Here is a 15,340-nt window from a genome sequence, read left to right as displayed (position 1 = left end):
AGAAAGAAAGGAAGGAAGGAAGGAAGGAAGGAAGGAAAGAAGGAAGGAAGACAGGAAGGTTCCCTTTGAGGAGAGCAACTTGTTGAGGGCCAGCAGCAGCAAGAGCCAGTCCGCTCAGTGCCCTGACCTCCTCTCCCCACCCCCAATCTTGTCACCTGTAGCCCTGGGTTCTCAGCCTTGTTAAAGATGTGAATTCCGACACGAGCGAGGAAACGAGGTAAGGGCGAGGTGCACAGTGACTTCTGTAAGCAAGGACAAGTTGGGGAGGAGCGGAGATGATAAATCCCGCCATACTGGTTTTGGTTGTGAGGGAGTGGGAGAAAAACAAAGGGGTAAAAGACACGGAAATGGGGCCATTTGCAATCCTTAGTTTACCTTTACCGCTATACACAATCTGTCTCCAAGTATTTTCCTTCTTTCTTAGCAGTTTTCCTATCCTCTATCTCCATTCCTACACTTATGCTCTCCTTACATTACATAAATGCCGCCTAATGCACTGTCTTACAATGTTTTCTTCCGCTCATCCATTCTGCACAGGCATGGGATGAAACAAAACACAACACAACTCTGGGGGTGTCCCCAAGCTTAGGAATCTTTAATGGCCCCTTTATACTGACAAAGAGAAAACGACTTATCCTGGAACACTCTTATTTATTTTTCAGGTCTGCCACCTTCAATACCCCATGAGGTGCTGGAAGGCAGGCTATGGCCGTCTTGTTTGCCATCCGCAGTGCTCGGGATGGTGGCTGGCAGAGTGGATGCTCATGGAACAATCCTTGTTTCAGGAGCATCTCTCTCCCATTCCGGTCTGTGTTCAGCACATAATACTCTGCACTGCACGTTAAAGCACTTCATCGTAAACGCAATTTGTTTCCTTTTTCATGTGTATAACTCTGTCTGCCCTCTCCAAACCACATCAGGCTTTTTAGGACAGACTCCACCATTTCTTAGGGCTGTGCCCCTACTAGGTCCGTATCTGCTGTACAATACGGACCCCGATAATTTAGATATGGAAAGAATTCATTAAAAAATTGCAAATCGCACAATAACTGTACCCGGATAATTTATAAAGTTCCAAATAGAGAACAACAAAAAACCCCCCAAGAATCTAAGCACAAAAGGCTGGATTTGGGGTCTTTATAAGTATTTGAAAGCACACACTGGTCGATTTGGGTATACTTCCTAGGAGTCCAGTCTAAGGGATGTTACAGGAGATTATGCCGACAAAAAGATTCTTGTCTAGTGATCTGGGGACTATCTATAATTTTAATGTTTCAAGGAAACAAAAAGAAGGGTGGGGAATGGTGGGCCATAGAACTCGATATGGTCTCATATTTCTAGAAATGCGAGACACTCTTTGGTCAGAATGGCACTAAACGGTCTGCTTTTTATGTACACTTTTTTCTTTTTTTATCCCTACAGAGACTTTGTAGGCACCTGTGTGTTATACCAACTAATTAGAGCACTTAGATGTTACAGCTATATGCAATTTATAAATAATTAGTTTGTAAAGTGCTTTGAAAATAGAAAGTGCTGTGTAAGTACTCAAATTATTATTTATTAAAAGCCTTTGGTATGTAATCACTTTATTTAATGATTGGCTCTTTAAAAGGCACAGTGCTTTACAGCTGAACGAGATTTCTGATTTTAAATCATTAATATTCGTTTCAGTGAAAAGCTATTAGCAAATCAGAGGTACGGATCAAGTTTTTTTCGCAGTTTATATATAAATATATTTGACTCCTGTTTATCTCCCTTACCCTTTTAAGGACCAATTCAATCTTCTGTCAGATGCCACAGACTTTATGCAGATTGTTCCCACTCGTACCCGACTCTTGGTTACCCCTCCAGTCCTGCCCTCAGTCTTTTCCTTCCATCCATCTGCCTTTCTAAAGCTGTTTTGCATCAACCTGTGCATTTACGGCCACTCTAAGCAGATTCAAGATCGCAAGCCGCAAGATCAGTGATGATAAATCTTCTTCGGAGCAACGAAGCCACGTGATATGGAGGTAGTCACGTGAGGGCATTTCCCACATGTACTGCTATTAATTACTTCAGTCTATGATCATCATCCTACACCTCTATGTCCACTAATTAAGCCTTGCTTTCATCTCCTGGAGGTCTTGGTTCAGAGGTATTACACTTCAGTTAAATAACCCTGTTTCCCATCCCCATAGGACTACTCAGAGGCAAACGTTTTTGATTCTCACCTATCCTCTTAGACGTTCCCTGCATCTTCAAGGGCTAATTTCCTTGCAGTGACATTGGCTTTCCAGAATCTCTTCTGGATCACTCTAGGAGAACACTATCCTGGCCCTATGACTTTGACCTTCCCTCATCCCCGCTCCCAGTAACATTCAGCTCGTCAGTGCCCTACAGTGTACTTGCTTGATTGGAAAACCCAAACTAAGTCCTTTTCCGATATAGTGAGTGCTAACGTTTAGCCCTGTTAGGCACTAAACTAATACGCCTAGTGCCCAACAACCTATTAATGTCAATCAGCACTTTTCTGTCCTCATGTGACTCATTCAATGCCATTTTTTCCCTCTTTGGAAGCACTGGCTTCCACGACTCTACTTTCTATACCTCACTGGCTGCTACTTTTATACCCAATCTTTAGTACTGAGCTTGCCCAGAGCTTGGTCTTGGGCCCACTTCTTTTATCAGACTCCAGTTTCTCCATAGAAATACATACATACATCATTTTTATGGCAACAACTCACTTTTTTAAAATTTGAGTGAGTCAGAGAGAGAGAGGGAGGGAAGGAGGGAGGGAGAGAGAGAGAGAGAGAAGGAGAATCTTAAGCAGGCTCCACGCTCAGCACAGAGTCCAATGCAGGGCTCGATCCCACAACCCTGGTGGCATGATCTGAAGAACTCACAAAGTCTCTAACTTAAATCAGGGCCTCCAACTCACATATCTACCGTCTACCACGTTCACAATGGAATTTTTGATTCCAGTTACCTTTTCCACTTTCCAACCTATGTCTCCCCTTAAGCTTCCCATTTCAGTAATTTGGCCCCAAACTTAGACGGAGGTCATGTTTTCTCACCTTCCACATCCGATTCCTGAGGTTCAGCTCTCAAGTGTATTTCAAATCAACCCTCTCTTGTCCATTGCTAGCTTGCTGCCCTTCCAGGCCAATGACACTCTTACAGCTTCTCTGCTTCTACTCTGGCCTCTCTACAACTCACTCCTCTACAGTCATCAAAGTATTCAGATGTCATTCCCATTGTACTTAAAACCCAAACCCCTTACCACCCCAGCTCTCCTTCCTACCAAATCCATAGCATAGGCCCTTCTTTCTCCTCCTTGCTTACCATGCTACCGAGAAGCAAATCTTTCAATACTTTTAATTCCTCAGACCGCCAGCTTTCTGCTTCAGGACCTATGCACAGCTATTCCACCAGAATGCATTCTCTCGTTTTTTGCAGCTAGCCCCTCCTCCTCCTGTAATCTCTGGAGGAGCTTCCCTTACTTCCTTACCAAGATTAGAAATTCGAAATGTCTAATTGTCGGAATTTCTAAACGTCTAATTGTCTATCAGGCATTGTGCTGCAAGCCAGTACAGTGGGCAGACAGCATAAACGCTAACAACAGCCTAGCAAATCCAAGACCGGGAAACCCAAGAGTATAACGAAAGCACACACAACTACCCAAACTAGGGTACGGAGTCGGACATGTTAAGTTCTCTCCTAGAGTACGGCAGGGTAAAAGTGTTCCAGGAAGACGGGACAGCAAAAACAAAGGCCCCAAAGCAAAGAGTGCTGGGGGCGGGGTGCTCAGGTTCAAAGGCTGCCAGAGATTTAGGGTGAATGAAGAGTCAAGGTGGGGTAGGACAGGTATGAGACGAGGTTGATGAGATTAACAGGACAGCTTAGAAGCGGTTCGCTAATATTTTAAGTTAAAAAAAAAAAATCATTTTCCCAACATGGAATTTCCTTCTCCCCATCCTTAATGCAACCTTGGGCTATACCTAGATACCCACCTAAGGACTGAAAATGTTATCTGGTCACTCCAGTTTCCTCCTTTTATAATATAAACTCTCTTGACCTACTTAGATCATTTCCGACAAAATATTTTATTAGTGTCCTGAAATTAAAGCAGTAAACTGGTATCTATCCTATAAATGCTGCCACAAAGATCGTGCTAGATCCTACCTAACCTTCCTGTGAAACCATAATTCTCACAATTCTTTCAAATTATTCCCCACCCTTGCCCCTTGCCCCACCTAAGTCATAGCAAAGAATGCAATTCTCCCATGAATTACTAAAAAGTATCCAACAAGAAGCTAAACCCTCCTCCCATTTCCACCTTTTTTTTTTTAAACCAATCCCAGTCTAGCTGGGGTCAGGCTCCACCGCATCTCTCCTTCTCCCCCAATCACAGCCATGAATGCATATTGCATATTCTTTTGAATTCCCTTGATCAAAGTCCTTTCAAGGCCTGTAATTTTCTCACAGCTTACTTTCACTGCTGACTCAATTAAAAGAAAAACAAACAACCCTGAAAGAGCCAATCTTCCAGACGAAGCAACAGAAACCACTCAAATTCGTTTAAATGAAAGAGGGAATTTATTAGATGAATACAAAGGTTCTTGCGGGGATTCCAACAGCTGTAATGGGTAAGAGCTAGAAGCACGCCTTGCTGAAGACACATCGGGTCGTGATCACAAACTTCTATTTCTGGGTTTTTTGCCAGATCACGAAGACAATATCCTAGAGGACAGTCCTCCCTGTATAGTGCGTGAGGGACTAGGATGTGGACTCCTTTCTGCTTGCTTTTTGATCCTTATATTCCTTTATGCTGGCCTCAAACTTGTCAAGCACATGCTGGCAGACATTCATGAGCTCATTCAAGCCTCTCTGAAATGGCTCCACAGCTGGAAGAGTACCTCGAGTCTGAATGCGTAAGTTAATTTTGCTCTCTGAAGGATGGGTTGTAGTGTAACCACAAAATTCCACTTCCGGGTTCTTCATGATCATGTAACGAAGAGAATTTCCTAGGGTATGGTCCTCCTCGTGCAATACAAATGTCACACAGTGTCTATCTGTTCCAGCTGCCTGGACCATTTCCAGGGCTGTCTTCCTCTCGCCTTCAGCCATTGAGGTCTTCAATCCAGATATTTTTCTACACACATATTTTTTATAAAAATGAGATCATACTGAATATGGTTTTGCAGCTAGCTTTTTTTTTTTTTTTTTTTTTGCATTTACTGTATCACACTGGCAACACATTATACTCTAATGCACTCCAATTACACAGAACTGTTAGGATTAGCCCCTTATTTTCCTGCCTCCACATAGTCTGTCAGTAAGTATGTAATTATTGCCTCCGGTTTTTTCCCCACCCCATCGGACCGTCCACATGGCCACAGGGGAGTCCCCTTAACACACAAATGTTTGTTAAAATCTTCTTTTGGCACAGTCATAAGGAAGGGATAAGATTACAACCGGGTGGGCTCTGCTAGGGAATGAAAAGGCGTAGAAATGTTTAAAGGCGTAGAAAAACATAGATCTTTTTAAAAACAGACTGTAGATTACCATCGTGCAGGCCCCACTATGGTTTCCATTTTCAGGAGATTAACTAGAATGGAAATTCCGGGATATGTAAATCAAGCAGGAGGGAGGAAGAGAACTGAGCGCACAGAGTAATTTGGACCGCAGTTACAGGGGCTTAGGCCTGACTGAACGCACCAATAGCAGCCCTCGGAGAACAGTGGCCTGGTGCGCGATCTAACGTTAGCTTTATTTACTCTCGCTGTTTTAACTGGGGGTGGGGCAATGTGGGGACTTAAGTCCGGCCTCACAACTTGTGCTCCCTCCAGGACATCTAGTGGTACTGAGCGTTTCTACTCCAAAACATCCATGTGTCTTCCCCTCTCTTCCCAGTCGGGGCCCCCTCTCCCCGCTCAGGCGCCCACTTCTCTCCCCTCCCCTGTCCTCCCAGCCAGGCGCTCGCTGTCTGGTCGGGCCGTGGAGGCGGAGGCCCCGGCCGACCACCGGCCCCTCCGCCACCCGCTCGGGGCGCAGGGCGCGGCCCGCTCCTCCCGCCCGCCTCCCCCCCGCCCCTGCCCACCCGCCTCCACGGCCGTTACCTCTCCAACTCCTGGTCTTCTTCCATCGCGGGGGCGGCTTCCGGGATCCTCAGGTGGTGCTGCTGGATCGGAGGCTCTAACCCATATCGCGAAACGTGCAGGCGGAGCAGGAAGGAAGGAACGACCGACGGAAGGAGCCGAAGACGGAAGGAGGGAGGAGGAGCCGCAGCGGCGCGGCACTGCCCAGCCGCTGGGCGGGGCGTGTACGTTCCGCCCGGAGGCCCCGCCCACAGGCCCCGCCCCCGGCGCGAGGAGGGCGGCGGCGAGGTCCGAGTTGCTCACCTGGAGTTCCCGGAGCTTAGTCTGTCCGCTGAGCCAGCGGGGAGAGGTGGGGTCGGGCTCCTGTCCCCTCTCGAGGCCGAGAACCGCCCGTGGGCGCTTGGGTTCAGCCCTCCGCACCTTACCCCAGGTGATGGCGAAGGGGGCGGGGCCTTACCTGTCGGCCCCCAAATCACCTTCCTTCTTAGGGCGGAATCGGGCCTTTAAGATTTGCCGCTCCACCCGTGTTACTCCCTGGCGGGACCCCAAGCCAGGAGGGGGTAGGGGGGTGGTGTTCATGGGATGGCAGGTTTAAACTATAGTTGATCGATACACCTTGATGAATTTTACAACAGAATAGGATGGGTTTAAGTCTGAGTTTGCGTCATCCGGGACCTTGCGGCTGCACACCTCAAATGGGTCAAAGGACAAGCGTTCGTAGAGGAGAGTTTGGAAGGAAAACTGCTCTTCTCCCCCCTGCCCCCGCCCTTTCTCTCTTAGGATCTTTCCTACACTTGGAATACGTACGCCCTCCTTTGCTTTGCACTTCCTTTTCCTTTTACCCTTTTAGCTTCATAAACCTCCTTCACCTGCAGAACCTCCCTCTTACCTTTGTTCCCAGGTGCTCTCCTGCCTCCGCCTCGGCAACCTTTCACCACCCAGACTCGCTCCCCGCCCTCCTTTTTCCTTTGTACCTCTCCTCTCTCTCTTCTCCGCGGGTGTTCTTCTTCGCCAAAAACCCTTCTCCCTTCTTCGATCTCCTACTCCCCTCGCCTTTCTCTGCCCGGTCAGCCCCCCTGTCCCTACCACCTTACCCCAGAGTCCTCTCACCCCCGACACACCTATATTTCTGCTTTCCTGCGCCACCTGTTCTCCTGCCCCCAACCCGATTCCCCTAGATGCTCACTGCCTCCCCCCAGCTGTTCCACTCTCCTCGCGGCGGTCCGCGGTGAGCGCAGAGGCACTTCTTGAGCGTGTCTTCAGCGGGGGGATCAGGCGAGCGGCGGGGACAGCCGAGACCGGGTGGGGGGAGGGCCAGCGGCGAGGGCGGAGTGGGCTCACTCTAACCCGGGAGTGACGGCCCCGGCCTGGCCCGCCCCCCGAGCTCTGGGATAAGCGGAGTTTCTCTCTGGCCCGCCTCCTCCCCGCCCTACGCTGCCGCCCATTGGCCCAGGCGCGTGTCGGGTTGGGCCGCTCGGCCCCGGCGCTCGCCCCCGGGAAGGCAGCAGGGGCGGTTGAGAAGTGAAGTCTTGGCCAGAGTTTGCTTCTTGCCAGGAAATCCGCGGTGGCGGCCGTGGCGGCGGCGGTTCCCCGCGTAGCGGAGGCCGACTGGCTCCCGGCTCCCTCGGCGGGCCGCGGAGAGCGGAGCTGGCGCTGGGCTGCGGCGTCAGGAGCCGGCGCGCGCCCCGGGCGGCCGCGCTTTCCCAGTGAGTAACTTTGCCCTGCCCGCCTGGCCCCGCGCCCTGTCGCGGGTCCCGGGCAGCCGCCTCAGGTGCGGGCGGCGGCGGGGTGCGGGGCAGCGCCGCGCCGGGCGAGGCGGCCGACCTCCGCGGCTCTGCTCCTGGCTCGCCCGGGCTGCGGGAGACGTGGACCCGGACCCGCTGTGGGGCTGGCCGCGCTCGTCCGGGGAGGAGGGGACGGGTTGTCCTGCGCCGGGCGCCCGCCGCCGGCCAGGCGCCTGGGAGAGGCGGGAGGCCCCCGGCTGTTGGCGTTTGGTGGTTCCGGCCGCAGTGTTGCTGATCCTCGCGTCGTTTGCTGTTTTCAGGAGGGGAGAGGTGGGCATGAGTTTCTTATGTCGTGTGTGTGTGTGTGTGTGTGTGTGTGTGTGTGCGCGCGCGTGTGCGCGCGCGCGCTGTAAATGAGAGTGGCACTAACTGCCTTGCGTTGGATCTTGTTCTCCGGGAAAGGAATAGGGAGAGATACCCACCGTCCCAGCCTGTTGCCTACGAATTCTCACCTTTCCCTTGAGGCTGGAGCGGGTGGGACATCACACGTCTCCGAGGGGGTAGTTTCAAAATGTGGATCTCCATTTGGAAGCAGTTGCACACAAAGCACCGTTCAGGAAAGACATCACTCGCTTTCAAAGCTTTATGCCATATGTTTCAGGCGAAGGACTTTTGACGAACGCAGTGTTTCTTGTGATGTTTCAGTTTGCAATTAACATTAGGAATCAAGACGTTCGTATCTGCCCGGAGCTACAGTACACTCGGGCATGGGCTTAACTGTATAGATGCTTCTCTTTAAATCACAGAAACCAGAAGTTGAGCGTAAAGCAGTGGCAGAAGACAGTTGTGAACTCCGCTTTATGGGGACTGCCTTCACTTTAAGAATTTCACGTTCTCGCAAGCGGTAGGACTTATTTGTCAATTGGCCTTTGTCCCAGGACAGGTTTTGATTTTTTTTTTTTCTTGCACCTACTGTGACGCAGCACTGATGAAGTTGGATCTCAGTAGATCAATTTATTTTCTTTTGACACATTTGATTCCCACCTTCACAGTCCTTTAGAAAATGGACTTTGATCTAGTATCTGTTTTGGCCAGTCAAAGCTTTGTTGAGCCTTGGAAAACAGAAGTTTTGCCTCTTTAGCTTGAAGTCCCACATGTGGGTTTTCCCAGAGGGGTAAAATGTAGGCCAAATCAGAACTGAAGTACAATAACACTACTTTTAATTTGGCCCCCTTGTGTATTAAGGTTCCTAGTTGGGTGTCTTGTTCCTCTCTCCTCATCAGGTTGGAACATTTTCATTCTTTATTTGTTCAGCACATGATAGAGTGCCTACTGCCTGCTAGACATTGATGGCAGGGGTCAGTTCTTTCCCTGAAGGTGATCACGGTCTTATTTGGAAGTCGATCCATACCTGTTCCACTATATTTTGAACACAGTGCTGTGGGGACTTACAAAAGGGAGCATTTCTGACTGAGGTTTGCTAGGGAAGGCCTCATCTAGGCACTTCTGCTTCACGTTGCTGAGGAATTTTGCCTGGTACATTCCAGGCAAAGAGACTAACATGTAGGGTGTTGCTTTATGAGATCCACAGGGAGTCTCTGGCTGAGGAACGCAACGTTTGGGGCTGGGGTAGTAGTCAGGGGTTGGTATATTACTCCTTTCAGACGACTCAGCACTTTGCCTTGATTACAGTAGGCACTCAAGCACTTGTTGAACTGACTTGAACAGAGACATAAAGGGTTCTATATGCCAAATTAAGAAAGTTGGACTTGATCCCCTCAGTGATACAGAGCTGCTAATTTTAAGTAGGAGAACGTGTTGATAACATTTGTATTCCAGAAAGATATCTGCAGCCGTCTGGAGGATGGTGGGGGTCCACATGGGAGACAAAGAGGGAACCGTTACACTCTAGGGGTTAAGGGCTCAGGGCTTCTCAGTTCGCATTGCCTGGGTTTGAATCTGGTTCTGTCACTCACTCCGTAACCCCTTTCTTTTTTAGGTTTTTCATTTCGTAGGGTTTGGGGGATAAAAGGGGAAAAAAACACGTATATTACTTAGAACAGTGCTTGGCACGTAGTGAGGATTTGGTAGATGCTAGCTAGCTGTTACTCTGAAGGCAGTGGAGCGGAGGAAGAGCTATCATGGTGTTGAGGAGGTTTATTTGGTTGGATTAGGTAAGTGACTAGATGTGATTAATAAGAGAGGATTCCTAGGTCTTTTGACCTGAGTCATTGGAGTGTACTGGTTAAGCTGGCCGTGGAGTGGGTGCAAGAGTTGAAGTCCATTGCTTACCCTGTAGAATTCCCATCCTGAGCTTTGGTTTCCTAACATTTAGGAAATGATCACAGTACCTGTCTAGTAGGGTTTGAGGATCAAGTGAAATTACGCACGTAATGCCCTTGGCAGACTACCTAGCATGTTACAAGTACTCAATAAATATTAGTTGTTCCTTTAGCGATGACGACACGAATGAGCTTGTTTCGGAAGGTTGGGAGATATGAGAAGGAGCAGTTAAAAGCAACTGCTGGTAGAAATGGGGAAGAGAAGATAGCTAGTTTTAGGCCAGTCCAGTGAGGTGCTAATGAACGGTTGAGATATCTGTGATGAAGATGTTGGATAGATGTGCTGGACAGGAGCTAGGAAAAGAATGGAAAAGAGAAAGAGTTGACACAAATCCTTTGTGGGTGTGGTTAGCTTTTTGGAAGATTTGGGGAAAAGGGAGGCATTTATAACACGGCGGTGCCAGGAGTGTGGATACTGTGTATTAGATATCTCTATCCTTTTTTTTTTTTTTTATTATTTTAATGTTTATTCAGTTTGTGCGTATGTGAGAGAGAGAGAGAGAGCTAGCAAGCGAATTGGGGAGAGGCAGACACAATCCGAAGCAGGCTCCAGGCTCTGAACTGTCAGCACGGAGCCCAGTACGGGGTTCAAACTCACTAAACTCGAGATCTTGACCAGAGGTCAAGTCAGACGCTTAACCCACTGAGCCACCCAGGCGCCCCAGGCATCCCTCTATTCTTAAAATGCATTTTGGCCACAGTCACAGGGGAACTCCGGGCTCTTATACTCTGGTTGGCTCTGTGTCCTTCTCTCCCTCCTCTTTCTTTTCTAATCGCCCCCCCCACCCCAAATTAAAATCTTTTTTATTATGCAGTGTCTTTTAACTTTTCTTTGTTTATGGGGCTAAAGTTCATTCAAGGCCCACCTTCCTATATCAAAATCCAACAAGGTTTCTAGAAGAATCAAAGGACTCGTTTCATAGGTTCCACTCAGGAAGCAGTGTTGATTGAAAAAAAATGTGTGTGTGTGTGTGTATAATTTGACTTGCAAAATATACATATATACACACACATGTATTTTACATATGCATGTATATGTACACATATGTATATATTGAATGTTGAATTATGGTTGTAGAAGATTTTGCTAGGCCTAAAATGACCCTGTTACAGGGCCTGGGAAATTTGCAAAGAAAATCCCTTTTAGTTTTCCTCTCCTATGCCTCTTTTCCTCAGAAAGTGCAAAACAGCAGAAAAATCTGTGATTATGTAAGTTTTTTCACTGGTGGAATTCAAAGAAATAACTGTTTTGTGTATTAGTCTAACAAAAATTTATTGAGGGAAATTTTTTAAAAAGCAAGTGCTCATGATATACATCACAATAATTGTCACCTAGTTAGTATGTTTTTAAAGAGGCAGGCGTTGTAGGTTCTGTTCTTTAGAAAGTGTGCTTCAGATGAGCAAGGATCCTGTCTGTTTTGCTTATTGAGCAGTTCCTAAGCGCTCAGAATCATAAACAGTAATGTATGCATGAATGAATGAAATGGATCCGTTGGCTTTGAAATGTCTTGGCTCACAGATTTCTCTGAACCTTTGGAACAATCATTGGTCAGAAGGAAAACAAAAGAGGGAGTTGAGCCAGCAAGGAAGCTTGAAGCCGTTCATGTACCCACGGGAAGATGGGGCAACTCTTAACAGAATGTATGGCTCTTCTGATTCAGTGATTTTAGTACCTACTGCTGTAATTATTGACATGAGTCCTTCCTCTTTCACATTTTACTTTGATTAGTTGTGAAGTGTGGGAGGGAGGGACAGACTTTCGCAGCGTTATTGCTTGGTTCCGAGTTGAACCGAAATAGCTGTGTCATAACTTTGTCCTCTCTTGGTTATTAGCTGAACTCCGGAAGTCTTAATTAGAAAAGCTGAAAAGATAAGAGTCTTGTGGGCAGAGAGGGTTTAAGCATAGCTTACAGCTTTATCTTTCCAGCCTCAAGATTTAGGCTATTATTTCTGACAACCAGAATCCCTCAGTGGAGAAGTTATGTGTGGGAAAAAAATTTTTTTTCAAAATTGGGGTAGGAAAAACAAGAAAGAGAAAAAAAAATGCTGAAGATTGGCACTAGGCAAGTAAAAACGATATGCAATATATATACAAGTGTATATGTAGCATATATATTTGTTTACTATATGTAAAATACAATAAACAATCACGTGTCCACTTAAAAAGCATACCAACTTCCATATGTAAAACAAATGAGGTTTTAATTTTTCCTCTTAGAGTTCTTTTAAAATAACAAATTGCCCTAATAGGGCAAGTGTATAATAGGAACCATTGTAAAAAATGTGTATATCCAAGTTACGAGGACCTATATCTCATGTAAAATAAAGTCACTACAATAAAGTGGCTACAATAAAGCTTCTAAAGGCTCAGTTGGCTATTACTTTGTTTTATAGACAAAAGTAAGTCTGGGAAATAATTTATATCCTTTCCGCCACCCTCTTGTACCTCCAAATTGGGAGTTTGGCTACCAATCTAAAAAGTTAGTGATCATCAGAGTTCTTAACACTGTTCAGTCAAACTACATAATTATTGAGCAAATAAATTGGAGTCCTTCACATTTATCTTTGCTGTGTGACCGTTGCCACTTTTCTTTCACATGATTTTAACGTTTGAACTTTGACTTTTGACTGTATTCAGATAAGCATACTTGATGTGATCAGCACTGGGCTGTATGGGCCACAGAAGATCATCTCTGCCCTTGTACAACTTAAAATCTTAAAAGACATTCAGTCAAGTTATTAATCATCCCAAGCAGGGTGTCTGATACCTTTGACTTCTAGTACCTTCGCTCAGCGCCAGTGACCTTCACTTCTACTGTATTTTAACATTATTCCAAACTTGCCACGTTAGAAATCTTAAGTGTATATATCCTGTTCTCTGACCACAGCTTCTCTCCTCTCCTTCCAGCTTTCTCACACCCACACTCTATACTACAGTGCCCTTCCTCTTCGCAGAGACCGCTTGCCAGTCTCTTCGTTCCGCCCCACCTCCCGTACTCCGTTGTATTAACATCTGTTGGCCTGGAGGTCTTCTCTGTCCAGTTTGGAGTCCCTTGTTAAGCACCTGGAATATGCTTTCAATGCCACCTCTGCCTCTCTTGAACTTGTTTTAGTGCTGTGCCTGCCAGATCATGTCCCAGTTCCATTCGCTCTGCCTTCTCTCCCTGAGTTGCTTTGGTAACACCAATGAAAGGCTAGGCTCTCCATGCAGGTGACTGGCTCTCGGACCCCCCCCCCCCCCCCCCCCGGTCAGTTGTGTTTATTTGGCACTGACTGAGTTCTCGGACACTGAGCTGAGAATGTTCCCTCGTCGCTTACCTTCCAGAGGAGATGCACATTCATCAAGTGATGGCACTCGCTGCGGTGACAAAGTACGCTAAGCGCTTTGGAGGAAGAGTGTAGGGCTATGTTGTCCGATACTGTGGTCACTAACCTGTGTGGCCAGTCTAAATGGAGATTTGCTGTGTGAAGCACACACCAGATTCTGGAGACTTAGCCTCCGCTTAAGGTGAAATATCTCTAGCTTTTATATTGCTTACATGTCGAGATAAGGTGATAATATTCTGGGTATATTGGGTTAACTAGAATATTAAAATAATTCATTCACTTGTTCTTTTTTTCTTTCTGTTTTTTTTTTTAATGTGGCTACAAGAACATTTAAAATGACCCGTGTGGCTCACACCCTGTTTCTGTCGGGTAGCTCTGCTGTAAGGTGTCTTCTGGGGATAAAATGAGGGGAACCAGGCTCTGGGGAGCTCGATGTTCCGGAAACGGTCCCCGAGGAATTCGTCTCTGAGCAGATACCTGGCTGAGTAGGTGTTACACAGGTAAACCCTCCTCAAAAGAAGCAGTCAGAGGTGGACAGACAGCCCTTTGAAGGAGGACGAGAAGACGGACGAGAGAGCCAGGAGAGAGAGGCCTGGGATGAGGCCAGGGAGGGAGGCAAGGCCGGATCACGTAGGCCTTGTTGGCCCTAAGTAAGGACTCCGTTCTTCATCCCTCATGGGTTGTTCCAGACCTTCCTCATTGACCAACCCTTTTGTCCAAGCCCCACTTCTGCAGTCTGCAAGTAGTCTGGCCACCTCATAAAGGATCTGGTTTGATCTCTCAGGTTTCTGTCCTTCCCCTTCCCAGCTGATGTACGTAAGTCTCAGATCTGTGGGAGGCTAGCTTTTCCACACGTGTTCTTGATCCCATCCTTCAAAGTCCTTCTCAGGAGAGGCTGTCTTTGGTTAACTCCCTACTGTGTTTTTTTTTTTTTTTTTACATTTTTTTTTTTTTTTTTAACGTTTATTTATTTTTGAGACAGAGAGAGACAGAGCATGAATGGGGTAGGGTCAGAGAGAGAGGGAGACACAGAATCGGAAGCAGGCTCCAGGCTCCAAGCTGTCAGCACAGAGCCCGACGCGGGGCTCGAACTCACGGACCGTGAGATCATGACCTGAGCCGAAGTCAGATGCTTAATCGACCAAGCCACCCAGGCGCCCCACTCCCTACTGTGTTTAATCCCTTTCCCCCTGCCGGCTTTTCCATATCAGCTTAAATACGCTCTAGTCTGAAACCTTTAAAACAGAGCTCCACTGACATCCCCCTTGAGTTATTCTTCTTGCAGAATAACAAAATATTTTGGGGCGCCCGGGTGGCTCAGTCGGTTAAGCGTCCAGCTTCGGCTCAGGTCGTGATCTCACGGCTTGTGAGTTCAAGCCCCGCGTCGGGCTCTGTGCTGACGGCTCGGAGCCTGGAGCCTCTTCAGATTCTGTGTGCCTCTCTCTCTGCCCCTCCCCCTCCCCTGTTCACACTCTGTCTCTCTCTGTCTCTCAAAAATAAATAAACATTAAAAAAAAAAAGAATAACAAAATGTTTTTTGTTGTTTGATGTTATATTTTATATAAAACAATATTTTAAAAAATGTATTAACATGTGGTCATCATAAAAGTAAGATATTTGACTTCTTTTCCTATTAAGTATTTGGAATCTGGTTATATTTTACCCTTGTAAGTAGCATATCTCAATGCAGACCCTAAATTTTCAGGGGCTAGAGTAAAAGGAATCTTATCAAAATAATAATTTAACAAGAGTGTTTTATACTGCTTCAGTTTTTCTTGCGGCAAAAAATAACGGAACCTAAGATTTGCCCCCTTAACCATTTTCAAGTGCACAGTACCACAGCAGTGTTAAGTATATTCATACTGTTGTA

The 15,340-nt window shown here is 46.9% G+C and overlaps 3 protein-coding genes across 6 annotated transcripts in view; 1 reads left to right on the top strand and 2 right to left on the bottom strand.

Annotated features, from left to right (window-relative positions):
* LOC122220268 (protein POLR1D-like) overlaps nt 1-6,177 on the bottom strand; it is a 47,770-nt gene extending 41,593 nt beyond the window's left edge. The window contains exon 1 of the mRNA XM_042939608.1: nt 6,099-6,177. Within this exon, the coding sequence (XP_042795542.1) occupies nt 6,099-6,124 (26 nt within the window). The 5' untranslated portion in view covers nt 6,125-6,177. The remainder of the gene's footprint in view (nt 1-6,098) is intronic.
* Nucleotides 4,557-6,183, bottom strand: LOC122220318 (DNA-directed RNA polymerases I and III subunit RPAC2). Its single transcript, XM_042939711.1, has 2 exons — nt 6,099-6,183; nt 4,557-5,131 (listed from the first exon to the last, which is right to left on the bottom strand). The coding sequence occupies exons 1-2, from the start codon at nt 6,122-6,124 to the stop codon at nt 4,756-4,758; spliced, it is 402 nt and encodes a 133-aa protein (XP_042795645.1). The 5' UTR covers nt 6,125-6,183; the 3' UTR covers nt 4,557-4,755.
* A 193-nt stretch (nt 6,184-6,376) lies between these two features.
* The window catches only part of LNX2 (ligand of numb-protein X 2), an 80,598-nt gene continuing 71,634 nt past the window's right edge, over nt 6,377-15,340 (top strand). Inside the window, exon 1 of one of the 4 annotated variants that reach the window (XM_042939410.1) lies at nt 6,377-6,426. The gene's annotated coding sequence lies outside the window, so the exon portion shown is untranslated. Of the gene's footprint in view, nt 6,427-7,604; nt 7,784-7,875; nt 8,132-8,206; nt 8,706-15,340 lie in introns of those variants that run through there. The other 3 variants (XM_042939039.1, XM_042939333.1, XM_042939481.1) reach the window with 3 other exon arrangements.

Source organism: Panthera leo, chromosome A1 (assembly GCF_018350215.1).
Source record: "Panthera leo isolate Ple1 chromosome A1, P.leo_Ple1_pat1.1, whole genome shotgun sequence".
NCBI lineage: Eukaryota > Metazoa > Chordata > Mammalia > Carnivora > Felidae > Panthera > Panthera leo.
This window is presented reverse-complemented; position numbering and strand designations above follow the sequence as displayed.